Raw genomic sequence first — 27,096 nt, 5'->3', positions numbered from 1 at the left:
GTTTGGGAGGGGGTGTTTGGGATGTGGCTATTAGCTGGAGAACTGCTTTGAGGAAATACCTCAAACAGGAAACAGGCAAGTTTTCAAAAACAATGTCTGCCTTCTTGTCTGAGCATCCTGGCCTCACAGGTCTTGGACTAGCCCTAAAATTTTGATGGTTGTTGTGGCCTCCAGTCCATTCAGACTGTTTTCCTTCTAACCGGAACCCAAAATCATTGAGATCCCAAATCTCATGCACACATCATGAACACAGAACTGGGAAATGTGCAACAGGCAGCAGTTGATTCCTCATGGCTTAAAACCAATTCTTCCTATGCTGTGATGTTCCCTCTCTGTAAGTTTCCAAGACTGTTTCCAACTCCAAAACTTCCTGTTTTCTACACATTTGTGGAGGGATGAAAAGGAAATGCCTTTTAATAGTAATTTTAAGATGTTCTAATTTTAATTAGTCTTTCAAACACTTCATCAAGTTTCTCATGTAACCAGATTGCTATTTTGATTTTCTACAGTGGCAGCACTGAGACATGAAGCAGCTTTTTGTTGTTTGGATTTTCAATTACAAGCAAGCTATTTAAAACATTCATTTTGAAATTGCCACTTAAGAGTTAATCCTTTTTTTCCTTAGACTTATTCCTAATAAATTAATCTAGCCAAAGCATAAAATATTGTGGCACTTCTTACTACTATATTATTCAAGAAATTTGGAAACATTTACATGTGTGAGGTGTTGCATTAAGAAGCTGTAAGAATCTCAGTAGGATTTATGGACAATATCAATTTACTTGGTGTTATGTTGGTATGCTTTATAAAACTGGAAAAGACTACAAGGTTGTTTGAAAGCATGTTGAAATCTCAGTTTTGTACAATATATCATGCTTAAAAACTAGTTTTATTCACAAATGTATTAGTCCAATTAATCTCAAGTAGGAAAAATTCACAATCAAGAAACAGCAATTGCAAAAAAGACACAGCTATGTTATCATCTTGAATTTCCAGAGTATATTTTCACACAAGTATGATTTCAGATTTAGATAAGATAACCGTAGTGCACAGTTACCTATGAACTAAATATACATTGTTTTCTTCTGCTGCATCAGTAATATGAATTTCTCTTGAGTATGTATGGTCTTCTAGCTTTGTTCACATGTAGCTGCCGTTTCAGAATATAAGGATTTTTTCTCTTCATGATTTCTTTTTCTTGGCTTGAGTTCTCTAGATCAAGAGCATCTTGCTGAAGTAACTGTAGGATGCAAGAGACACACTGTTATCTTTTTTTTTTTTTTTTTTTTGTAATGAAGATTATAATCTCCTCAAAATTTTAATAAAATATTAAAATATTTTACTGTCATCAATAACAATCTTTACTATATTATCTGCAGCATTAATTTAAAAAAATACAAAACTCAAGGTACAAAACTAAAATCAGGCTAAAGATGATCTGAGCCCTACAGAAGTGATATTTAAATTCCAATTCAACAAATTAGATAATTGGTTTTGACTAGAGAGGAAAGCTGGCATATCCTCCTTAGACCAAAACTCAAATAGACTGAAGGTTTTCTAATGACTATCACTCTGTTACCACACATTTATCACTCAGTTATCACACCTGCTCGCTGGTTTCATCTTTTGAGAAACATTTTAATCTACAACTTCCTGCAAAGCAAGGAACTGTGATTAAGACATATGGGTAATTTGGTTCTAGGGTAGCTCCTTTCCAGCAAGAAATGAACTGATGGAGAGAGTCTTCAGAAAACTCTGGTTCTCAAAGAGGTTGCAGTTCTTTGTATAGACCACCCCACCTAATATGGAGATTGGGAATATAAAGAGTTATGACTCAGCAAATTACAACAAAACAAACTAAAAACAACCAACCAACCAAAAAATATCTGGATTAAGCTAGACTGTACATGAAGCTGAGATAGATTAAGAAATTTGCTTTACTGGAAAGTGGGTAGTGACACTGAGTTATCTTTTATTACTATACAAAGCAGCTTTTAGCTTAATATCTAAAAATGCAAGTGGATTGTGCCCAGTGTGCTTCTGTGTAATCACTGTAATCATTGTACTAAAATAAATATCACAAATGGACTATGAAAAATTACTATTTAAGAGCAGCAATCTTCATACAATCACAATGTCAACTTTCAGGGCTCTCTTTACATGTAGGGAAACAAAAAGCAGGAGTTACCTTGTTGCCAGTTTCCTAGCAATGATAAGAAAACCAGAGTACCTAGTAAAATGGTATGTACACATGGGCATGTATCTCTGCATTTTGAATCCAATTTGCCTTAGGTAAGAAACAGTGGGTACATTTACTTATGCTTCAATAGATTTATAGATCTATAATAACTTCATGTCTGTTAAGCAGATATTAATGATGTTTTCTGGCACACATGTTTGTTTGGTTACCTGGAATGGCTACAAAGAGTGGAAAAAGTATGTAGTTAAGAAAAGTTCTCATTTATCCATGGGTTTTTGTAAGAAACATACACTCATCAGAAACTGCACTAATTCACTACTCATGCGGAAAGAGGCATATTAGAAGTATTAAAGAATATAAAAAAAGGGAGGAAAGCTAAGACAATGTGATGAAGATGACATGGATATGGATTTTTACAACATCACTACAAACAAAGCCTGAGAGTTCAACAGCAGTAGAAACATGCATTTGTGATTGTTTTTGTTACCTCCCAATGCTGAAAGGCTCTGCTGTGGCAAACTTTTTGGAGTTGATATACTGTCAGCATTGCTTCTAAGCTGAAGCCATCCAGAGCTGCAGGGAACTGTCGTCCTGGAACCAGATCCTCCTCATCTACCTCTACTGTTTCCCCCATTTGGTTGTTTATGTTGTTGACAAGATTGCAGACATTTAGCAGGGTCATTTTCCAGTAAGGAAGTTTTGCTCTGTTAATCTGAAAATAAAAACACCCACAATTTTGGGTCCTTTGTATTCATGTGCTACATTCAAATGTTTTGTTAGAAACAAGTTTATATTTCTGAAGTGCTTTTCATCTGGTCAACTTTTAGACAATAATTAGAGTGCTGAACTTAGGACAACTTATTTATTACACACGCCAAGTCTGCTTCCTTGCAGCCTTGGCCCCCAGGTAGATATAAATGATGAAAAAGCTAAACTGCTACCAAACCAGAATGGCAGCATTTCATAGTCATTCTGCACAGGTGCAAACAAAAACATAGATGGAAATTAATATAATATAAATTCACAGGTGTAAATAAGGATAATTAACCAAACCCACTGGATAAATTCCCAGCTCAGGAATCCAAGCTGGATGCCTGTGGTTACCTAGACACTCCTCCCTAGTTCAGCACAAATACCAGTCATCCCAAAATTCCCTGAGTAAAGGAATGGAGTCCCTGCTTCAGAACAAACAGTCTGACGAGTCTGGGTCTGAAGTTACAGAACCTGTAAACCCCAGGAGATTTGGATGCTGGAAAGTGAAGAGCCTGGGAGATGTTAATTGAAGGTCTGTGGGCTTAGGAAGATGGAGCAAAGATAAAATATAGCTGTGAAAAATAAAGTACTCCTGATTTGGTAACTGGACTGAAAAACCAAGGCCAATTGTATCTTGCTTGTTCCAGTATCTTGCATTATGTATGAGCTCTTAAACCATTTTCAAAAAATGCTGATACGCATGATTTTTACTTTTCTACTTGTATTGTTTTTTCCAAGCAATTGCAGCAAATAGCGGTTTGCTATTTGGCTTTTGATTATCAATAGCAAAAAAGTAAGCTTAAAACTTAATTCTTATCTCATTTACTGCTTTTCATGATTTTGCCATTTTCTTCATTCTCACACTACTAATTACTTCTTCTGCACTGTATTCTTTTCAGTGCTGAGTATAGAATTTAGTTTCCTTCAACTAGAATTGGTGATATAGCAATCTCCAATCAAAAGCCAAATATTTATTCCTGGCAAGGAGTTCCTTGCTGTGCACATTAGGGTTCAACATTACCTATGAAGTGAAATGTAGTTGCTTCTTTTCCTGTATGTACAAGTTAAATACAGGTATAACACTAACACAGACATTGCCTTTCACACATACTTGGCAGCACTAATTAAGAATGTGGTGTAGTGTTTATTTGGCTGAACACCAGGTAATCATATAACTTGTTTCTTTAGAGCACCTTACTAACAAAGGGGCCTTGCCTGCAAGATTTATGCATATTCATCACACTTGACTATTTTTGGGGGGAAAAGAAAGAAAATTCAGAGAAATGAGGAAGAAACAAGAAAAGTTGGCATCACTCTTAGCATTAGTTACAGAAAGTTTTCTTTTGGCCATGATCATTACTTCAATATACATCTGATACATGTGCCTCTGAAAATAAGAATGATTTTGTCTTTTAATAAAACTGCTGTACATTCTCAGATTCCTGATGATATCTAAAAAAAATATTTTGTTTTGAGGCTAAGAAAACAAGCCTGAAATCTTATTTGGAAGCCTGTAATTGGTTCTGCACTCTTTACTTTGAGCTCATCGGTTTTCTCACTGAAATAGCCTAGTTAGTTTATCAAATTATTTAAAAAGATGTGACAGTTTCAAGATAAAATTATTCTCTTTGCAGAATATTTAATTATATTAACAGAAGTTAAGCTAGGAAAAAGACCAAGAGCCCTATGCAATTTAAAAATATTCTTTGGTCTGTTTTAACCTATTTTTGCAATATAAAAATATGGGGCTTTCCATGACAAATGAGAAGGTTTTTCCAGTTTACTGTTCTCTCCTGGGTATGCAAAAGAAATGTGAGCTAGCACTTCAACAGCTAAATTGCAATGGAGCATGGAATCTAGAGGCAGTGCTACATGAGCAAGTGATGCTTCTGAGTTAAGAAGCAAAAATATTCCAGTGGATAGAAAAAGAAGAGTAAAGGATAGGGTAATTTTTCATGCCTTCTTGCATAATTTATAGAATCTTTTTGATCTGAAGTTACTACTTCGTGTCAGTCTGCTGCACTTATATATATAAAGGATCTTTCTTGTGTATTTGTAAGATATTTAAATAGGAGATTTCCTTGGCTGAAAATTGTCTTAGCTCTTACTTATGAGGTTAGAAGAAAACAAATTTGCAGTGCTGTCTGCAAACTTCTAACTAATATTTCATTTGTTAAGGGAGTCTCATTCCTATTAATGCCATGCATACATCTCCTCAAAGTATTTTCATTTAGGTACACCTGCTTCTGACTTACTGCTACCATTAGCAATTCAGTCAGAGTGAATTTTGGGTTATTTTAATTGAACATGGAGTTTTCCAGGTCATGTCCAGTCACTGAACAGAGAAGTCATGTTATTTTTCTGCTCCACTATTACAGTAAGTATGAAATTCAGACCATTTGCTTTTTGGGTTATGGAAAATATCTGAAGCAGTTATCCTTAAAGGTATATGCAAAAAAAAAAAAAAGTTTAAGATGATGATAATCCAAATTTTCAGGTTAATTTATAATATGGGATATATTTTATATTTTATACTTTTATATATATTTTCCACACAGATATAAGCAATATCGAGTACAGTATCTCAACACGTTTTGGAAAACACTTACACAATGAAACAAGGAACCTTTATCTGCCAAGGTAAAACTAATTTTTTTAAGAGTAACTTGGAAAATATCTGGGAATAATCTGAAGAAAGAAAGGAGATTGAAGTACAAACTAGAATTTAAAATGTATAAGAATACTGAAGTGAATATGATGTATGTATTTCCACTGTTGAAAATGCTTGTAAAATAAGAATTGGATATATAATTTTTCACACTTCATGAATCTTGAAAGAGAATTTAAGAACATCTAAGAAACTGAAATAAGCTTATTTCCTTCTTTGACAACAGGCTTGTTCTATGCAAGACAAAAGAGATTCACAAGTTATAATTTATATGATATTTTATTTCCATATCTGGTTGAATGATACCCCTGATAGTATGTCTAAGATACTTCTTTCGTTACAGTCCATCCAGACATCCCAAATGCTATTTTTCATTAGGAATAATGATATCTGCTTTCAAAATCCTTGCCTTTCTCTAGCAAAAGCAGATAAAAAGCAAAGTCATTGCAAAGATAGTGTAGGATCTCTATGGTTCTTTTCTATAATAGCAGTTGAATTTTGTTCAGATTGTAACCATAGAAATAATATCTTTAGTCAGATATAGCTTTGAGTTCTGTTAAAGAAGACGTCCTTCCATGGTGCATATTAATGCCTGCAAACCCAATTAATTTTTATGTAATGACTGAGTCAGGAAGTCACTAGCTCCTAGATAGATGTAGATTCCTCCTACTTCTAGGCCGCTCCTCAGACAAGGAGGCTAAACTCTCTGGGCAAATGCAGTCATAAATAGGCATCCTACAACAATGAAAACTGGGTGGGTCCATGACTTCAGATTTTTGTTGGGTGGGATCCCAAAGGTGGAGTATATTCTAGGGCTAATATATTCTCCAAGAAATACTTTTGTTTTACTTTTTTTTTTTTCCTCTCTAAATAACATAATCTCAATATTATAGAGGTCAAAAAAGTTTCATCATGCAACTAGTGGTTGGTTTCAGGCAAAGATTTAGGAAGCTGGAAATAGAGTTATCTCTTTGGTATGAATAGAGTTTTCTATTTCAAACGAAAGAGAGACAGGAGAAAACTGTCCATGTATTTTGACATGTCAGATTTTGTTGTTTTACCTGATCTTCCAAATGGCTTCTTGGATTTTATCTTAGGAAGAAGACAGAGCAGTTTAAGGACTTGTTTGATCCTGTATCTTGGTTCAGATGTAACAGCAGGGAAGGGTGACAAACTGCATTAAGTGCTGAAGACAGGTTGCAATAAGCATGAACTACTTCTTTAAGGATGGAGAGTGATTCAACATATAGGTGACTTTAAAGAGCAACTTGAAAAGGGGCAGCAGATACTGGATAGCAGTCTGTGAAGTTAGAGGCATAAGGCAAATCTTCCCATAATATAGACAGACTACTGATTGTTGCAAAAGGTGTGCTTAAGTCCTGGCTGTAGTCTTGATACTATAGTCCACAAGTGCCTACTTAGGTAGATTTTTGTTCTATCAAATACTAAACCCACAAGTGATAATTCATTTTGCTGCACTTCTAGATCTCAGCTTTCATAAACAGTAATTTTTTTCCCATCATAACACATTTAAAATTGTTATGATGTTTAAATTGTTAGGATTTCCTTTGCTGGTTACCAAGTCAGTGCCAAATACAGTCTATGTAATTTAGCAGTAATCGCCCTAAAATTGAACCAGATCTCAGGCACAACACAAGACAGGTATTACACATACAATCTTCAAATTTGTCTATCACACCAGAACCATAATTTGTTGTAATGCGAGTTAAAATCTGGCAGTGGACTACAGGGAAAAAAAAAAAAAAAAAGCAATTTCAGTAATGAATGGGATAGTGATATTACTCTTGTAGAAGATTTGACACACGGTTTTTAGTGTTTCCACCATGTCTTGCTTTGATGTCAAGAGACAACATAAATTCATCTAATGAACTTTAGATGCTGATTTAAGGCAGTAAAATGTAGAATTAAATGAATGTCTCCAACATGAATCTACTGCTTCTGTTAACTTCAAGGGTCAGTTGACTGTGGTAAATACTCTAAGGAAGCTAAATAGCAAGCTACATGACATCAAAAAATGTAAGAATATTATTGCAATCATCATGACATTATTAACTGGTGCAATATATTTATGCATTTGGAGTTACCTGAGCTTGTGTTCTGTGGTGAAAGGGAGGAAAAGATGGATGTTCACAGATCCACTAAAATCAGTAGCAGAAACACCAATAGCTGCAGGGTTTTATTCCAGGGCATGCTGTGCTTTACCATGCAGCAAAAAACCCTGTTTTTGTTAGCCCCCTACATTTAAATATGCCTCATAAAAGGAGAAGTTATTAAATCTTTCTGTACCTTTCAAAAGTGAGTGACCAATAGGTTTATTTATAATCTAAGGTTAACTATCATGCCAGTAAAGAATATTGATACCTAAGAACTGCCAGACCAATTAAAGAAAATGCATTTTCTGGCCTCATACTTCTAGTCTATCCAATGATCCTGTGGAAAAGGCCACATATACTTAAATACAATATATGCAGAAGTAATCCTAGCAGGTTTTGTCTTTAACCTTCAACTAATCATTGGCTTATTAAAATTTCTTTTTTGGGGAAGAAATTTTTCTTCTCATTTTATTTTCCATTACATTTAAGTACCACTTAAACTTTATTGGAATAACAAATTAAAATATTCACCCTTAAACTCATAGCACTTGTTTCAGAGTTTGTTCTTCATGTGTTTTTGAAGATATATCACACACATATATTTCTTAGAATATTTATGGAAGATAATTGTGTTGAGAAAGTGTCTATCAGCCTGTGCAATACATACGTGCAACACTTTCTGCTTGTCAGTATGTGGTTTTCACTGAATTTTTATATATTCATATTAATAACATAAACATTACTCACAGTCTGGAAACCTGTCAAGGAAATGCCATTTACAAAGTTAGTATTTTCACAGTCATGTCCCCATGTTTCTGTACTGGCAATATGATCAAAATCCTAAACCAAAATTGCAATATGTATTAACTGGTTTTGCTTTATGACTGTCTTAATTTTATATGCATATAGGAAGGGTTCTGCATAAAAATAGCACTTACAGATTTGACTCAAGGTTAATTTAGCTTTCATCGGGCATAATCTTATTGGAAACACATTTCCTCACATAAATTTACATCTCTGTACATAACACAGTTTTGACAGTTTAATGAAAGTACCAGTGTTACAGCTGAGGAACATGTTTAGTGTGTCACATCGACACCTTTACATTTCCTTTGAACTGGAGAAAATCTTGCACCAAAGTAAAACCTAACACTGAACTTTTCTGTCTAGACCATAGGTTATTACTTTGTGCAAAGACTTTTGGGTTTGTAATGAGAATTCATTTGCTCCCTCCCTGTCAGTTAAAGGAAGAAAAATAATTACCTTTGATGTGTACATATTGGTCAATAAATCTGCTTCTAATGCTTTCATTTCCTCTTCTGAATCTGGGAATAAACCAGAAACACATGTTTATTATTTGATCATAAATCATGGACATTTCAATTCAGTATAGAGAACTTAGATATTTAAATGATATTTAAATGTTTGTGTTTAACACAAACACCAGTGACCTAGAGGGACTGTCAGGAGTCTTCAGCTAACAGCAACATTATACAAAAACAAATACTCAAGCTTATTGAACTGGATGGAACTGTTCATTTATCTCAGCTTCATAGCAGAAAGGCTCATTAAACTGCAATTCCTTCAGTATAAAAAAACTGCTGTGATATTCTTTATTTTCATATTAAATATTTGTCACCTCTGCTTACTTTGGAAGAAAAATTTGAATATTTATTTTCAAATAATATTTATTTAAGTAGTAATTATTTATGTAAATTGCAGTTATGGTTACTTGATTAATAATCAATATTTTTTATTATTCTTAATTAAATTAAGGCTATTTTAACTGATATGAGGGAACTAAGCTTGTCCAGTTTATGACACAAGCTCTTAACAATGTATATACAAAAAGAAAGTATTCTGACTGGAAGTCCAGGGTTTTCTTTACTGATTTGATCGACCTTTGATAGCTCAGTAGACTTGCAAGACTTGTGATTTGGTAAATAGAGTAAAAATTGCTGCAGAAGGAAAATGCACAGCCACATTTCTCCACACAGCATTATAAGATGAAGATGAAAATCACAATGAAGATCCTTGGTAGCAGCAATCACAGCTCACAGAGAAAAAAATGTAAGGAATCAGTTAAACTTTTAGGTGAAATACAGTTCCACATAGCTTTTACCTTTCCTGGAATACCAACACTCCAAAACCAAACAATGCACTAATATTTCAAACCATACTAAATCAAAATACATTCCATATTCATACAGGTAATATCTCACTTTCATTAATCAATACTGTTGGCATAGAAGACCCTACTACTGAATCGGTGGATAGATTCTGCCCATGCCTTAATTTCAGATCCTCACCATGTCGTGTCACTACCTTTCACAGAACATGAGAACTGTAATGGACCATGAGCATGTGCTAATGTGTTATAAGTTTCTATCAGCACAGAAGCCACTCATTACAATGCCCTTAAAAATCAGTCAAGGTAAATCTCAATAAATCTCACAACTACTGTTTGATTCTTCTTTAGGAAATGCTTCTAAATATCAGTACGTATTCACTTGCTTCTGATTTCAAGTCTAATTTATTTTTAATTACAAATGTATCCAAGGTTTGCAAATAAATTCTTACACTGTAAATAATACCTTTCTATTTGCAATATTTACCCATCATGTATTTGAGAGGAATCATTGCTCTTCCCAGCTTAGTGTTTTCGTGTGTCCTTACAAGTAAACAAGTGCAAGATCACTGTTTCCTTTTGGTCAAAAAACATTGTCCTGGAAATCCCATAAATGCTTCATTGAAAGGCTATGCCCAGATTTATTGCACTCTCACCAATTCTCCTTCCTTGCAAAATCCTTGTATTCCCAACTCGTCAGAGCAGACCTCTCCTGTCCCTGAAGTGTTCTCAAGACAGAACAGTATAGCACAGTTTGGTTCAGCAGCCTCAACACTTAATCACCTTAATGCTTACCATTAGCTACAGAGGGCAGCTGTCTGACATGTCTTTTAGTTTTGTTTGTCTTTTGTGGCTGAAAAACCCCAAAAAACCAGGCTAGATAACAAGATAATGTCTTTTATTCCTCAGATTTCAATAGTTTTGCTTTGGTTAAAAAGGAGCTTTTAACAGGAATTTCTATTATTTCCCAAGCCACTGCATTTTGTATTGCTGCACTGCTTCTTATTCCTATTATTTAGGTCATCAAAAACTTCCATGTGTCACACATATTCCCTTTCTCTGTAGTGATTCTCCTGTTCAACTTTGCATTACCAACACAATAGATTCATTCATTATTTTTAGCATTGAAGAAATTGCATTTAAGTGACTTGCTGTAATGCTGGTCTAAAACCAGTCTTATTCAATGTTCAAAATCTTCATATTAAATAGGACTAGTTGTAGACTGGGCAGCAAGTCTCTAGCAACTGATCTCCACCTAATGTCTTTCAACCCTTTCAGCAGGAATGGCAGTCAGTCTTGCCAGCTTTACCATTAGCCAAAGTTCTGGTGGCAGCACAAGATCACTTCAGCTGAATTTCTATCAATGATAGCATCTCCTGTGAGCAGGAGACGACAGCATCATGATTTGTGGGGTCCTGGACCACACCAGCTGAGAACAATTAAAGGACTTGTGCCTGTTTAGCATCTGGTTTTTGTTTCTATAAAGAATGGAAGGTAGCTTCTACACATCAAGGCTGGAAGATAGCTGCAGGCTTGAAAGATGGGAAGGAAGGTATTAAGAAGCATTTGGATTGGAAAAAAGAAATCTAGAGGACATTGTTTAGGAGTCAAGATGCCTTGAGTGAAAAATAAAGGAAGGCTTGGAGGGAGAGAAGGAAGCATGTTCAGGTAATTCAGGAGTCAAAAGAGATGGATGAGGAGCAAAAGCATAAAAAGAACAGACTCTCAGATAACAATGTATAAAAAGCATGGTTATATATTATTGTTAAAATCAGAGAGAAATTCACACAGTTTGATGTATTCTAGATTCCACTGAAAAAAACAAAAATAGTTTCTACTCATATATTCACATTTTACAGGAATAATTACATTTTACAGGTACATATTTATGCCTGAGGGCAAACATTTTCAAAGAAAATTTAAATTTTCTTATGGTATAAGTGTCTGTATTAGTTACAGATTATTTGTGCCCCTTCACATAAGCTTCTCTGTGTTGTTTCTCATTTACAAATAATTTCAAATTTTCAGGCAAATAAACCATTGTATTAGTTCCCCACACAATTTGACTTCTGGGGTTTTTTTATGAACCTATTTTAATTCCCACTTATTGTTTTTTAATTTAGTGGTTTTTCATTGAAGCTCTATAATGAGTTGAATTTGAAACTGCTTCACTGAAAATACTAGTGAGGAATATGTTTAAAAACCTTAGAAATATATGGGGAGAAAAAAAATGCTAAGTTTTGTCACTGAGATCATATGTTCTCTATAATATGCAGAACAATTATATTTAAACTGTAATAAAATACAGGTATTATGTGGTTTGCATCTTTCTTCTGCAGGGGAATATAAATTGTAAGCTTCTATCTAAAGTGAGAATTAGGAATTCTGAGTCCTTCTGAACACTAAAGTTGAAAAATGAAATTGCCTGTAAATTTACCCAGTAATTTAGTGGAGTTAAAAATTAATTTTCAAGTTACTTAAGACTGGATTTTGCAGGCTATTCTACTTCTACTATATATATGTGCATACACCTGTTTAACTATCTTCATACCTATTTGGTCATAAACCTTAGACATAAATGGCAGATGCTTAAGATATGTCATTTTTCAAAGAAGCAAGAAGTGCATTTTAATATATTGTCCTCCTTTTGAGCTTTTTAAAGCAGTTGCTCTTGGAGAAGAAATGAATTTACATGAATCTTCTTGCTGTGTGATCTGCCGGAGCTTCAGCGTTTTTTGGTTTTTTGTAGGTTTTTTTGTCATAATTTCAGATTTGTTGTTAGCAACTTTTTCTCCAGATAATAAAACTATGCTTCTCTTTCTAAAAAGCAACTGAAGGGCATACATATTCATTGATTTGGATTACAGCAGCTATTTGTGAGTTGCAGAAATTACTATTTGTATCTTAATTTGGAAATACATGGGATTCAATAAACCACAGCAGATGGTCTACACTGATTTGGATTTCCAACGACTAGTCTGCACTAATTGCCGTGGTATGGATGCTGTGAGGAGGCATGGGTTGGTTATGCAAAGAGAGAAAGTTAGAGGAGTGATATAAAAAAACCATGATGCTGCCCGTTATCAGAGGCGGCTCCCGGGCGCCTAATGGGGACAGCCGCGGAGCCCGAAGCGACTTCACTTCCTTGCTTTAGGTCCGTGCTAATGCTTTAGGTCTGTCCGCCGGCGCGGCAGCGGCTCCGTGCGAGCGGCCAGCGGGGCTCCGGCGCCGGGCGGTGCGGGGCGCGCCCGGCGGAGGCGGCGGGCACTTACCTGAGCAGAGGCTGCAGGAGGCCAGGGCCAGCAGCACCACGCACACCAGCTGGACTCTCATCCTTGCCGCGCCGCCCTCTAGAAAGTAAAGTCCATAAATCCTAGGGAGAGAGGAGAGAGAGACGAGACAGAGAGACAGAGACAGACAGAGCCCCGCCGCTCCTCGCCCTCCGCACGCGTGCTGACGGGCGGCTGCAGGCACCAGACGGGGGACCCAGACCCTTCCCCAACTATATAAGCCGCGGGGTGATGTCACGGCGGCACCGCCATCGCCTCCTGACGAAGCTCCCTCCCTCCCTCTCCCCCCTCTCCTCCCGCTGCCCCCTCCCCGCCGCTCCGCGCCCGCTGACGCCACTCGCGCCTGACGCACGCGGAGCCCCGCGGGGCGCGCAGCGAACCCCGCACCCACGGCCGCGGGGCGCGCCCGGCGCGGCTTTTCCCGAAAGGGAACTATCCCGGGATTTTATTGGCATTATAATTATTGTTTTTTAAAAAAAGTTTCCGCAGGTGCTCTGTACCCCGGTGCGGGGCCAGGGGAGGGGAGCGACCGCACCGCCGTCCTCGTGCGGTTGACGCCCTTTGTCTTTCATCTGTAGAACCTTTCCCTACAGCAAGGGAAGGAGCTGCGCACCGGTGACGGCAGGGATGCTTAACCGCGGATGGGCAGGGAATGCCTGACATGGGGCACGGCAGGGATATAACCCTGGCCATGGATATGAGTGTTGCATCGGGCACAGGTAGCAGGAAAAAAAGGGAAGAGATAGAGTCTGAATGTGTGAGAGATGGAGCAAGATAACGGGAAAAGCCACTTGATAGAGTGCTTCATAGATGCGCAAAACATTTGAGACCGACCAGGCTAGATCCTCCCTATTACTTCTGAAGAGCGCTTGACACAGCCACCCGCTGCGGTTTCAAAAAAGCGAGCGTTCCTCAGAGACATTTCTCTCAGGATGCACTTTTCCCTTTGATTTTCCCACTAGGTATCCTTCCTCAACGACTAGCACGGACCAGGCTCCGTGCCAGCACCCCGAGGTCGGAAGGGAGCAGGACACAGGGGGACCCCAGGCGGAGGCAGGGCGGCGGCGGGACGGACGCGCTCTGCCCCGCATGCCCTGTCCTCCGCGGCTGCCCGTCCCTGCCCCGCATGCCCTGCCCTCCGCGGCTGCCCGGAGCCCGTCCCTGCCCCGCATGCCCTGCCCTCCGCGGCTGCCCGGAGCCCGTCCCTGCCCCGCATGCCCTGCCCTCCGCGGCTGCCCGGAGCCCGTCCCTGCCCCGCATGCCCTGCCCTCCGCGGCTGCCCGTCTCTGCTCCGGGCGCTCTTTCCGCCTCCCAGCTCTCACAGCTCCTGAGCCGCAAAGCCCAGAAAAATGACCCGAAGGTGAGGAGGGCAGGGTGACCTCCAACGTGTGAGTATAAAAACGTAAAGCTGAAGACTGGCGTCAGCCTCCATCGCGCTACTGCTTTTGCAGTGAGTTGTGTTTTTTTTTTTTGTTTGTTTTTCGCTTCTCAGATACAGACGAATGCTCCATATGTTGAATACGGAAACAGATACAATGCAGAACATTTCTGTCTCTCTGAATACATTTAAGGACAGATACACGTGTCACACGTAGCAGGAACACACGCTGCCAGTAGATTCTTCTGTCATGGATGTTCCCTTCACCGCAGAAATGTTTCTCTAAAATGCAAAGAGCAGAAATGGGTGTTGTTTTCCTCCCATACCCTCTGCAACTTAATAAGTGTCACAGAAACTTGTAAAATTTTCGAAATCTTGCCACAGTGAACACCTGGTGAAAAAAGTTTGATTAACTGAATTCTTTCTTCCCTGAAACAACTTTTGCAGCACAAAAGACTTTAAATTCAAATGTTTCTTTGGTTTATGCTGAAATAAATAAACACAGACATGAAATATAGTGCACTGCAGTGGTATTAGATGTTTTAAGAGCATGATTTTTTGCATACAGTTGGAAACGCATCCTTCTGTACTACTGAGAGAGAAAATAAAAATAAACAAAACCCTCAAATCCCCGAAACACATCACATTTTATGTGGTGTGCTAGTCTACCAGAAAGTTTCAGCTGTCATTCATATGCCTGAGAACCCAGGTTAGATGAGGTAGACACTCACACTTCCCTCTAGTCCTATTTTCTATTATTTCTATGATATAGAAAGACCAATCTGCAGCTAATTTCGCTCTGTGGGTGTTCAATAGTTCAGAAAGCTCTATGAATGAGAATCATATTTCATAGATATTTTCTAGTGCCCACTTTCTGTCACAGAGTTCTTCAATAGTTTAATTACCCATGTTCTTATGTAACTGGAATTTAAAGGAATGATTTTTTTTCCTCAGGAAGAGACTAATTGCCATTTTTCCTGCCATTAAAATATGTCATTGCCTAATTATTGCTGTCTTTTTCTTTTTTTTTTTTTTTTTTTCCCAGAGGTAATATTTGCTAGTGATTTGAAAGGGTCAAATATATGGTATGTTGAACCATATTTTTTTGCTATTGGTCTGTTTCAATTTTCTTTTTCTTAGAAACTGACAAGGCAGAAACTTCAGTATTGAAAATCTTCTTTGCTTTCTGTCGTGCTTTGACACTTTCTTACCATGTTTTATGTTCCTGATGTATAATCTTCAAGTTCCCTGGATCAGGCTCAACTGAGCTTGGACAATTATATTTTTTTTTCAGTTGAACTCAGCTGTCATCTATTTCTCAGATACTCCTTTACTTACTTTTTCTACCTCTTTCATGCATCTGTGCTTTATACTGCTTCACAAAGAATTGTATAATAGGAATTTTAACCCTTTCAACAGTTAATTTCCTAAATTACCTCAACTTCAAGTCATCTTCATATCACATTTCTCCTGATGAAGAACAGAAGTTGTTATAAGGAAAAAAGCCAACCTCTTTGCAGATCTCTCTCTCTCTCTTTTATTTTTAAATATTCTTAGCTAAAGAAAATATTTATAACTAGTCATTAGTGTCAGTCAATTTCGGAAGCTCAGTTTATCTTTACTTGCTCTCAGCATGTGATTTAGACAGCCTGTCCAGGCCTATAAATCAGGTCAACTCACAACTGTGAGGAACTGGAGATAATGAAACAATCAGGTAAATGGCAGATTCACGGAAGAACAGATACATAAACCTCTATTTACTTTGTCATAAAATTACCATCGTAGCATATGGATAACACCAAACACAAAAGCTGTAATCACCAAACAGAAGGAGAGTACCATTCTGCTAATGTTCCTGCAGTAGAAGGAACTCTCAATATTGCAGTTACCAGTCTTATATCTTTGGAATAGAAATAAACACAGAATGAATGGAAGAAAATTCAAGATGTTCAATCTTGCTATTAAATATATTTAGGTCTTTTTTTTTTTTTTTTTTTTTTTTTTTTTTTTTTTTTTTTAGCTAAACCTAGCAGTAGTTATATGAGAAAACTCCAAGGAGAACCATGCTGGGGGTGGTCATCTAGAAAATGTTTCATATAGCAAACTGGCTATAAGATACTCAAAATCTTAAAGCTGATTTTAGTTGTGGTGATTAACCTGCTTTGTCCCTACAATATTTTGGCCATCAGCAGTTTAGGTTAACATTCTGGGCAGAAAACTGATGACTCAAATTAATTTCTATCATGTCAGGTCAAGGGACAAGCTCAAGCAAAGCAACAGGACATACAGGCCAGGGTATTCAAAGAACATTTATATCATTAATGTAATCAGACACTGCAGTAGAATTTCCCAGGCATTGTGAATTCTCAGCATCTCTTTTTCTGAGCTTAAATATAAGTCAAGGGTATTTATTGTGTTTGGTCAGCAAAGTAATGCTCAAAACTTGATGGTGATTCAACTGTTGAAAATCCTGGAGACCACCTCTGCTGCAAAGAATATCAGAAAATAATTCCAAAGTAAAAGGCAGATGGTGCTTTATACATTAGACCATTTTTACTAAGTAAAACATTGTGCAACTTCTTTACTTCAAAGCTAATCTCCTTTAGTCATTCTACAACTCAATTTTTTAGATTTATTATGTTGTGCACTTTAAGGAAACCTTGAGAAGTTGACTGAGTAGTACCAAAGAGCTTACTGATACAGAAAAAAAAAACCAAGAACATAAACAACCACATCTGAATCAGAATAATTTCTTAATATGCAGCAAATTTCTGCCACATTTTAAGGAGCCACAAATCTGTAGAAACTTCCTGGATGTCAAATGAGCTCATCCTTTGTGTTTTCAAGTTCTGGGGTCTAAAATTGTGAAAATGGCACACTGTGTAGCTTCTCCATATGAGGTATACCTGCATGGCAGAGCTTTTTTAGATTCTTTGGAGTTTCAAACAGCAATACCATCTCAGTACCCCAGGGTACTCAAATCACAAAAAGCTTAAAAGTATCATTTCAACAAAATAATCTGAAATATCATTTATCTTTTTTTTTTTTTTCAATTAAAGCACAGCTGTTACATTCCCAGAACTTTGGGATTCTCTTAACCCTTCTCATGAAAAAATAGATTCTATATTTACATTATTATAAAGTAAACACAATGTGTATGCATCAACACACCAACAGTTAAAACAACTGAAAATACAAAATTTTAGGACATACACACACACATATCTATACCTATTTGGAAATTGTTTAATAGAAGACAGTTTGGATAAAAAAAGGCCATAAGAAAACAATCTTCACTCCCACTCCTAATTTCCATTTCCTTTTAATTTTTTCCCCTTTTACTAAAATTCTTTTATATGAGAAAGCAAACAGTGCAGTTAGAAGTGCCACCACAGTGTGTCATGGGAGTTATGCTTCGGGCACCTCCTCCTTGCTCTCACTTCTCAGCGATTCATTCCCAGGCTAGACTGAATCTTTCTCATTTCCCTGATTACACATTTTCCCCAAATACCTAAGTTAATCAATTTTTCATTTCTCTCCAGTGAGCTATGAATATTTTAATTTAGGTTTGAGGATATAATATATACAAGAGACATGGGTGAAAAGCCTGATATAACTTTGTTGAGTATTGAATATTCATGTAATCCACTGTTCATCAGACTGATCATGCTTTGAAATTTTGTGTTAAATTGATGCAATAGTTAAAAACTGCAAAATTATTGTCTTAATACTGTTACTGTTGGACTGATAATAATGACTACTGACAATTCCTAAAAGAGCAACATGAAATTGATTTCAGATGGTTGACTCTCTTTTTCCCATGATATTCAGTTTTTGTCAGCAGTTATTCTTCAGCATTCCGTGGAACATGGTAACCAAAGACATAAGTATGCACTGTTATATTACACTGGTTCAATTATGCCATATAAATAGGAATCGGACTCCATACTCTGAAACTTTTGAAATAATCTCTCCTGTCTCCTTCACAAATTTCTCAAAGAATTATACCTTTCCCTTGTACCCAAAAGAGAATTTATTTTAACTAGTTATTTAAAAATCACACAGCCATTAAGAGATTTTTGAATTAAAAATACTGAGGAGTATTTTCTCTGTGCACAGTAAAGAGGCAATATATTATTAGTACCATAAATCACTGAGATTATGCTGAGACCTTCAGCTTGATCAGACAAGAGTTCTTCCCCAGAACTCCTTAAGATTTCCAAACAACCAGTAGCCTTTCCTTTTTATTCTCTTTTTTATTCTTTTTATTTTCTTTTTTTTTTTTAAATAAAGGTAGGCCTCAAAGAGTCACAGACATCCTTCCACTGTTCTTCCACTGCAACATAAGAAAATACAAAGAATCGCTTAGAAGTGTTTTTTTTTCCCTTTTTAGTTAGTTAATTTTCTTCTTCAGAAAATTTTATTAAGCAGGGCCAAAGCACCAGTTTAAATTAATTCTTAATATGCAAGGTTTTTTGCTTGACCATTTATGAGTAAATAATTTATAAATCATTAAATGTAATTGTTCTGGATTTAGGAGTGATAGTCAGAAACAAAATATGGATTTCAGGACTGTGCCAGCACGCATATACCAAGTATATACCACTTCTGCAACTTCCAGCTTTTCTGCCTAAGAGGGATGGAAAGCATTTATGTAATTTGCACATCTGTGAACTGAAATTTGCATGCATAGTATTTAAGAAATTCCTTGGAGATTGAAAAGCAGACATGCCAATAAAGACAAACAAAGTGGTAATAAGAATACAAGTTACAACAGCAAACACAGGCAACCAATCATTTACAACATAAGCAAAAACATCACTGACAAATAAAGAAAGCACCCTTTCTGACAAATAAAAAGAGGCTTTGCATCTGAAGAATATTTTGCATTTGCATAACACCTTTCCATTTCAGTGCTTCATAAACATGAATTAACTATATCCATGTCTAAACTAGAATGCAGCTTATAAATATACACTCCTCTAGAAAGAAAAGTTTGTCATCTGTGGCAGCCTACAGCATCCTAGATTGTAGTGTTATCACAGACAATGCTGAAGAGCTGCAGTGTTTATCCCTTATCAAAGCCATCCAGAGCAGTGCATGCTCCTGGGTATATGTCCTGACAGTAGTTCCACATCTATGATCACCATCCAGATCATAATGGCATCAAGCCTTGGTGCACTCACTCCTCTCTCCCTCTCTCCCCCTGCCCCCCTCCCAGCAGAAATATGTTATACTGGCAAGAGAACAGTTACACTGTTGTAACTGCAGGTAAACAAAGGGATTCAGCGAGCACAGAGCGCTCACACCCCAGATTAACACGCTGATGTCAGCCATGCCTTGTGCTGTAGACATGATCTCAGCTTCAAATCACTATCCTCGTGCATTGATTTGTGCTGCTGGAGCCATGTTTAATTGACACCCAGAGGGGACTCTTTTCTAATCACTCGATGATGTAGCCCCAATCCTGAAAACACCTTTATACATGCCTAATTTTAAGAAGATGAGCAGCATGACTCAAATGCTAAAACTCAAGCTTGTCTGTATCTGTAAATTTCATGTACCCACACCAAAGTGAACATGGATTGGTGATTTAAACAGTGAAGCCTGAATACTAGCTCTTAATTTTTGTTGAGATACTTACGGAATACTTTGGGCTTCAGCTCAAAATATTCAGCAGTCAAAGATTACAAGCAGGTTTGAAAAACATTATACTGACCTGAAGGTACACTGTAGCATGTCATGTTGTTGATTTAGGTAAAACTAAAATTTTTCAAAATCAGGAATAAATACTTAGTGCAGACACAAACTTCAGTTTCTTCCAGCTTTTCTCCTCATTGTCACCAGTCTCCCTTGGATGAACAAGTGGTCCAGCTGTATTCATGGTAACTGATGAGACAGCTTGACATTGACTGTTACAGCTAACAAGTAAATGGTACCTTTGTATTCATGTACCTACAGTGGTCTCTCTCCATAGGGCTATAACTTTAGGAGTAAGGTAAAATATGGGAAGTGAACATCTCTGACCCTATTTCAGTGAATATCACAAAAAGAAAAAGGTTTATTTACCCCTTTGCTGTGTGAATAGCCAGCTGAGGCTTTGATGCAGAAAAACTAATGTTAGAGACCACCTCATCATACCTAAAGGGATTTAGAAGGTGTGAAGGAGTTAAAAAAAAAATTAGCAGATATGGTGTATTGCCTCTGGCAGGTTTACACAGGTCCATCAAACAGCAGTAACTCCCTACAGTCTAAAGCTTCAGAAGGGGGCTATACATCACAGAGCAATGCCTCACTTCAGAGATTCAACTCTTACTAGAATCCTGGAACTTTTAGGTTAGAATATCTTCAAGTCATCAAGTCAAGACATTATCAAGTCCAACCATCAGCCTAGAACTGCTATGTTAGTCACTAAGCCATGTCCCATAGCCACACACCTTTTAAATACCCCCTGGGACAGTGACCCCATCACTTCTCTGGGCAACATGTTTCAATGGTTGAGAATCCTTTCCATGAAGAAATTTTTGCTAATATCTAGCCTATATCTTCCATGGCACAACTTGAGGCTGTTTTCTTTCATCCTGATACTTGCTACCTGAGACAAGAGACTGACACTCACCTGGCTACAACTTCCTTTCAGGTGGTTGTAGAGAGCAATGAGTCTTATTTTCTCAAGGCTAAACAGACCCAGCTCCCTCAGTTGCTTCTCATAACATTTGTGTTCTAGACCCTTCATCAGCTTTGCTGCCCTTCTCTCAGTATGCTGCAGCACCTCAATGTCTTTTGGTAGTGAGGGCCCGAAAACTAAACACACTTGAGGTGTGCTAAGTACAGGACAACACTGACAGAGTTTACCATTCAACAAAGTTTCTCAGGAACCTGGTGTCATGGTTTAAGCACAGCCAGCAGCCAAGCCCCATCCAGCCCCTCACTCACTCCCCTACCATTAGGACCAGGGAGAGAATCAAAAGGGAAAATGCTAGGAAACTCATAGATTAAGATAAAGGCAGCTTAATAGGGAAAGCAAAAGCCACACATGCAAGCAAAGCAAAACAAGAAATTAATTCACTGCTTCCCATGGGCAGGCAGGTGTTCAGCCATTCCCAGGAGAGCAGGGCCCCATCACACATAACTTGAGGAAAAAAAGGCCTTCACTCAAAATTTCCCCCTCCTTCCCCTACTTTATATACCTTAATATATGGTCTGGAATAACCCTTTGGTTAATTGGGGTCATCTGTTCTGTCTGTGTCTCCTCTCAGACTCCCATGCACCCCCAGCTTCCTCCCTAACATGGCAGTACAGAAAGCAGAAAAATCCTTGGTTCTGTGTAAGCCCTGCTCAGCACTAACAACACATCTATATTATTCACCCTGTGTTCAACACAAATCCAAAACAGTCCCTTACCAGCCTGTGAAGAAAGTTCTTTCTATGAAGAAAATTAACCCTATGCCAGCCAACACCATCACACCTAGAGATAGGGAATTATTTACACATTTTTTTATAACATCTGGTTTTGATATAATAGTGATTTCATCTGATAGCCTGTGCTGGGCGATCCTGCTCACTATCTTTTTGTGTGATAGGACAGTTGTGTTTTGAAATTCTTACAGTGTGCAGACACCTGCATCATCCCAAGACAGCCTACTGCCCTGGTACCAGGGTGAGACTGTGTGTGTTTCTAACAGCAATTGAGGCAAGAAGAGAATAGTACATTTCTCTGTCATGCACAGCAACCATTCCATTTCCCCCTTCCACAACACATTATTGCCAGCTATCATCCATATTTGCAATGCAGAATATGTCCTTTTGCATATAAAATCCAATAGCAGCAGTTTCTTTCCAGATCATAATCTTTGTGATTATATAGTTGATTTTATAGTAGTCCTGATCATAGGTTTATGTTTCCAACCAACTAGGTCCTTTTGGAGTAAGGCCTTGAAGCCATCACACAAGCCTGCACAATAAACCACAGTCACAGTCAGGAACTGCCTGGCTTCCATCCAGTGCTGCATCTTTTAGCACAGGGGAGGCTAGGCTTAAATATTAAAATCAGTGTGAGTTAATTATCTAAACAACTTTGTGCATTTGGACTGAGTCAATCTTAAGTCAAAAGTCTTTATGCTTTTAACTAAATAACTCTGCTTCCTTTGCACTGCTTCAGAAATTAGGATACCATCAGCTAGCAGAACAGAGAAGAAAACAGTGGAGTACATTCCTTTTATTCTCCAGAGTTTAGGTGCCTAGGCCTCAAGGAATAATCTTGCTGAAGTAATATTTAACACTTTAGTGGTGAAAAAACATGTACTTGACCAAGAGGCGCAGAAGAGTTTCACAGGAGCAAGTATCCTTCACTGCAAGGCATTATACCCCAGTTCAACACAGGAGAATGTCTTCAGAAGACATATGTCTTGGCATGAATACCTCTGCTGTGTAAACTGTCTTGTTCTCCTGCTTTGTGTTGGTCTGTCAGATGCAAACATGCAGCCCACATAGTTTTCTGCCCTTTGAAAATATTTCTGATTCTAGTTGTTCTGAAATGTCATCTGTTGCATCTGTGTCGGAAACATTCAGGCATTTGAAATCCACCTAAAACTTTCATTTCTTAATGGAACTAAAGTTAAATCTGTGAAAGAGCATATTTCTGAAGGACTCAGATTTGATTGTATCATTGTACTTGAAATAGACAAAGATGCTCAAAAATTATATATAAAATGATATATAAAATCCTAAAACCAGGAATCTGCACATGATGTAATACCTGGAGACAATTTATCAGTTGTCAGTCAATACCTAGAATTTATCATATGTTGTGTATTAGAAGATTCCTTCATTATGCCCTTATCACCTTTAAAAGTAATTAATGATCTGTTATTATACCACTATGAGATTAGGAAACAGCAGCATTTTGCCACTGAGGAATTTTCAGTGATGTTTCCACACTTTCCTAGAAGAGAAAAGATAAGTGGAGTACAAAAATTTGTTTCTGTTCGTCTGAAAACCAGGCTGGAGGGATGGATTAATTCTACCATTTAAGCAGGGTTTGAGTATTTTCCATGCATGGCTGGAATCTATCAAAGGAAGAGGGCTCATGTTTTAATGTGTGCCTGGCCCATTTGAGAGACGACATGTGGAGATGTCTGTCTCTCTGTGTAGGAAGACGAGAACAGGCATGCTGGAAGCTTACACAGGAAAACAATATCAAGGATTTTGGTGTAAAGTTGCAAAGTGATAGGCTTAATGGGTGCAGGTACTGACAGGATCCCAGGGACTGGTATTAAATAAGAACATGAGTACTCCCTCTGTAGTGACTGGAATAGTGTACACCTCCAGGGGACATTTGTTTCAGATGTTTGTCTCTAAAAGATTTTCTCTTTTAACAGATGAGCACACTCAGGCTTGTTTCTTTCTGAAAATAATTTTCAATTGAAAAGGTCAGTTCCTCTAAATACTGTAATGTCTACTTAAATTACCTAAAAATTAGTTCCTCTTGTGAAAGATTAAATAATGACCCAAAGTTAAATAATAAATCAACGGATCCAGCTCAATTGAGCAAAAGCTTCCGCAACGAAGCCACAAGAAAAATGTTTCCTCTGTATATGTGTGTATTTGAAGAATTATATCTGACCCTGAGTGTATCGACAGTTTATCTTTAATTCCAGTGACAATGATAAGAAGCAATTTAAAAATATATCTTTCAAGAAGAGAAGTAAATTCTATACTTGGAGTATGAAGGCTCCTTATCTTGGAGGTTGTCTGGTGGATAGGGTGTTCTAGTCCTTCTTAAAGCTTGCTTATCTACAAATACCCAGTGATCATATTTCCTCTAATGCTGCAAGAACTCACATTGATTATCTTTGGATGTAGGTAGCATAAGTGTTTTTTTTTTTAGTAGGTTATTGCACATTTTTCAAATTTAGATTACATCTTTTGAAATAAAAATATTTTTTATATAGAAAAAGATTTATTAAAGATATTCAGAACTCTACCAGGAAAGTATTTTTGTCACAAATCTGAAAAATGGAAAAATATTTTCTTTGTGTATCTTTGACTTCTAAAACTTTCCAGTCATAGAAAGTTTCTTTGATGTAGCCAGTATGTTTTCAATGTGTCCTTTTCAATGGATGCAGCTTGAGCTAAGGCTGTTGGAAGTGTACTCAGATCAGTTTTAGGTTTGGTGATAAATCCTCTACACCAAGAATTGCTGACCCAGGTATGGCAGCTTGGGACACAGAAGTTCATCTAAACTGCTCTCTTTGACTTAGATACCACAAGTCAAGCTCTTAACACCAAAGAATACAGCCACAAAATACTATTGCAACATGCTGCAAAAACTATTACAACAAGTAATAGTACAATATATAATCACAGGAGGATTAAAAAAAAAAAACAAACCAACAAAATAAAACCGAGTCTTAGGTAAATAATTTAACCGTGACTGCTGTTTCCAAGATAAATGTGCAAATCTGTAGGAGATGAGAATTTGGTTGATGTCTCTTAGCATATTTTTATCAAATTTACCGTCAGGAAAAAGGATCTGCTGGAGAATTAGAGAAAGGACAAAAGGAGAATTAATTTTCATGTTAATTTTCACATTACATCCAATCATTAACAGAAAAGTTGCTCTAGGAGATCATCTCAAGTACCTTGCTGGCATTGTGTCCTGTCTCTAATAGGTGGGCATAGCACATGTTTAGAGAAGAGTGCAAAAGCAAGGCAAATATCAGGTAGGCTTTTTACTCCCAGCATCAGGTAATCAAGGATTCAAAGATGTGGAGATCTGAAAGCTTATTTGGACCATTATATTTAACAAACTCCAACACAGACAGAAGGATGCTCTGCTCACTTAATTTCCTTCAGCTTTTTATTGCAGACTCTTCTAGTAACTAACTGACAAAAATTTGCACCATTACAGAAAGAGTAGGAATACATAAGGGAGGAGAGTTTTGGAAATGGAAAAATGATAAATCCAGTCACAGAGCATTGTTCCAGCACCTTTAAAAACAAAGAAAGAGATTTGGGGCTGGATAAAGAATGGGCCTACTATGATTGTGCAGGCAACTTGACTCCATATCTGGAGGTGCTCTCTTTACTATTCTTAGGAGTACTTGGGGCTTGAAGAATATAAAAAACTAGTTCTGTATCTACAACAATGAATAAAAACCTGCTTACAGGGAACCAAGCTGACTGTTATGCTCACTGTTTTATTAAAGCACAGGAAAATCCTTACATGGAAGTCATCTACAAGAGGGCACAGCAGCCAAGGTGATGCTTCATGTGGATCCAGTCTGCAAGTCAAAAGTAAACTGTGAAGTTTACTGTACTTTAGGCCATGCCAGTAGCTAGTGATCTGTAGGGAAATGAAGGGAAAAGAAAAAGGTTTGAGATACAGCTGGACTGAGGCAATAAAGACACAGAATACAGTGATTTTTCTAACTTCTCTTGATCATAAGATCCATGATTTTGCGTAATCTCTCTTTTTAACTATTCCTACCTTTTTCCTTCCAAAAAATTTGCAGTCAGATGGCCATTATTTGTAGTCAGATAGCACCTCTATCTTCAAGTCATTAACTTAAAAGTAAAATCTTTTTATGTGTATTTATTTTAACTTTGCTTTATGATTGTTTCTTTCAGCAGGTCTTTATATTTACACTGTGAGAAATAATTGTTTCATGTTTATTTTCTGCATCATGTAGATTATCATTGAGCTCTTTCAAATTAATCAGATATTCGCCTTTCTTCTGAGCCAAGAGTCTTATCTTGCTACTTAAGTTTCTCCTCACATATGAAACTATTCTGTATGTCAAGACTCTCCTCCTGCCATGTACTCCACATCCTCCTTCAGATGGGCTACCTCTGTTATTCAAAATGTAGACTCAGAGTGAAAGTTTACAGTGGCATAACAACCTTTTCCAATTCATTCTGCATTCCTTTCTCATTAATTGTTAACTCTCTCTTTTTGTTTGTTTTGGTTTAGTTTTGCTTTTAAGAGTATAGAACATTAACCTAAGGCTTTTCATGAACTGTTTCAAATAGAGTACATTTACAAGATGTGACAGTTAATTTAAAGTTTATTTAGATTTTCTTCTGAGTATATTGCTCCACATTCGTCAACATGACCCTCACGTGCCATTTTATTATCAGCCACTGGTCCTTTTGAGTAATTTATGCAAATCTTCTCAAGTAAGTTGAGCAGGGCAAATCATCAATCTCTCTGAATACTGATCACCATTTTTTCTGATGGATTGTAATCCCGATATTGACCTTTTCCTCTTACACTACTGGACCATTTGGTCTAGTGTCTTTCATTCATATATTTGGCTGACTCAAGCAGACACAATATTTATGAGGTTTAAAATGAGGAAACCAAAGTACCTGAATCAGCCTATGCACTAAGCAAGGAATGGGCAATTGTCCTATTCCTAAGGCACCTTTTGCTGTCTCCATTATTCACTGCTGCAGCCAGAATGAAGTTACACAATGTGGCTGAGCCAATCCAGCTGCTCAGGGCTGCTCAGACAAGACATCTTCCTCCCACATCTCTCTTCCCACATTCTTGGCCTCATCA

General features: G+C 37.3%; 2 protein-coding genes across 4 annotated transcripts in view; one reads left to right on the top strand and one right to left on the bottom strand.

Annotated features, from left to right (window-relative positions):
- Nucleotides 1–755: 755 nt before the first annotated feature.
- On the bottom strand, nt 756–13,444 carry NTS (neurotensin). The gene is made up of 4 exons (XM_021528035.3): nt 13,136–13,444; nt 8,999–9,060; nt 2,688–2,912; nt 756–1,240 (listed from the first exon to the last, which is right to left on the bottom strand). The coding sequence occupies exons 1-4, from the start codon at nt 13,194–13,196 to the stop codon at nt 1,094–1,096; spliced, it is 495 nt and encodes a 164-aa protein (XP_021383710.3). The 5' UTR covers nt 13,197–13,444; the 3' UTR covers nt 756–1,093.
- Nucleotides 13,445–14,425: 981 nt separating this feature from the next.
- Nucleotides 14,426–27,096, top strand: part of RASSF9 (Ras association domain family member 9) — a 42,408-nt gene continuing 29,737 nt past the window's right edge. The window contains exon 1 of one of the 3 annotated variants that reach the window (XM_085570177.1): nt 14,426–14,603. Coding sequence is in view for 1 of the 3 variants with exons in the window: in XM_085570176.1 (XP_085426302.1) it covers nt 14,503–14,513 (11 nt within the window). In the remaining 2 variants the exon portion in view is untranslated. The remainder of the gene's footprint in view (nt 14,604–27,096) is intronic. The other 2 variants (XM_085570176.1, XM_085570178.1) reach the window with 2 other exon arrangements.

This window comes from Lonchura striata, chromosome 1A, assembly GCF_050655825.1.
Source record: "Lonchura striata isolate lonStrDom1 chromosome 1A, ASM5065582v1, whole genome shotgun sequence".
Taxonomy (NCBI): domain Eukaryota; kingdom Metazoa; phylum Chordata; class Aves; order Passeriformes; family Estrildidae; genus Lonchura; species Lonchura striata.
The sequence above is the reverse complement of the archived record's forward strand: the minus strand, read 5'-3'. Positions and strand labels throughout refer to the sequence as shown.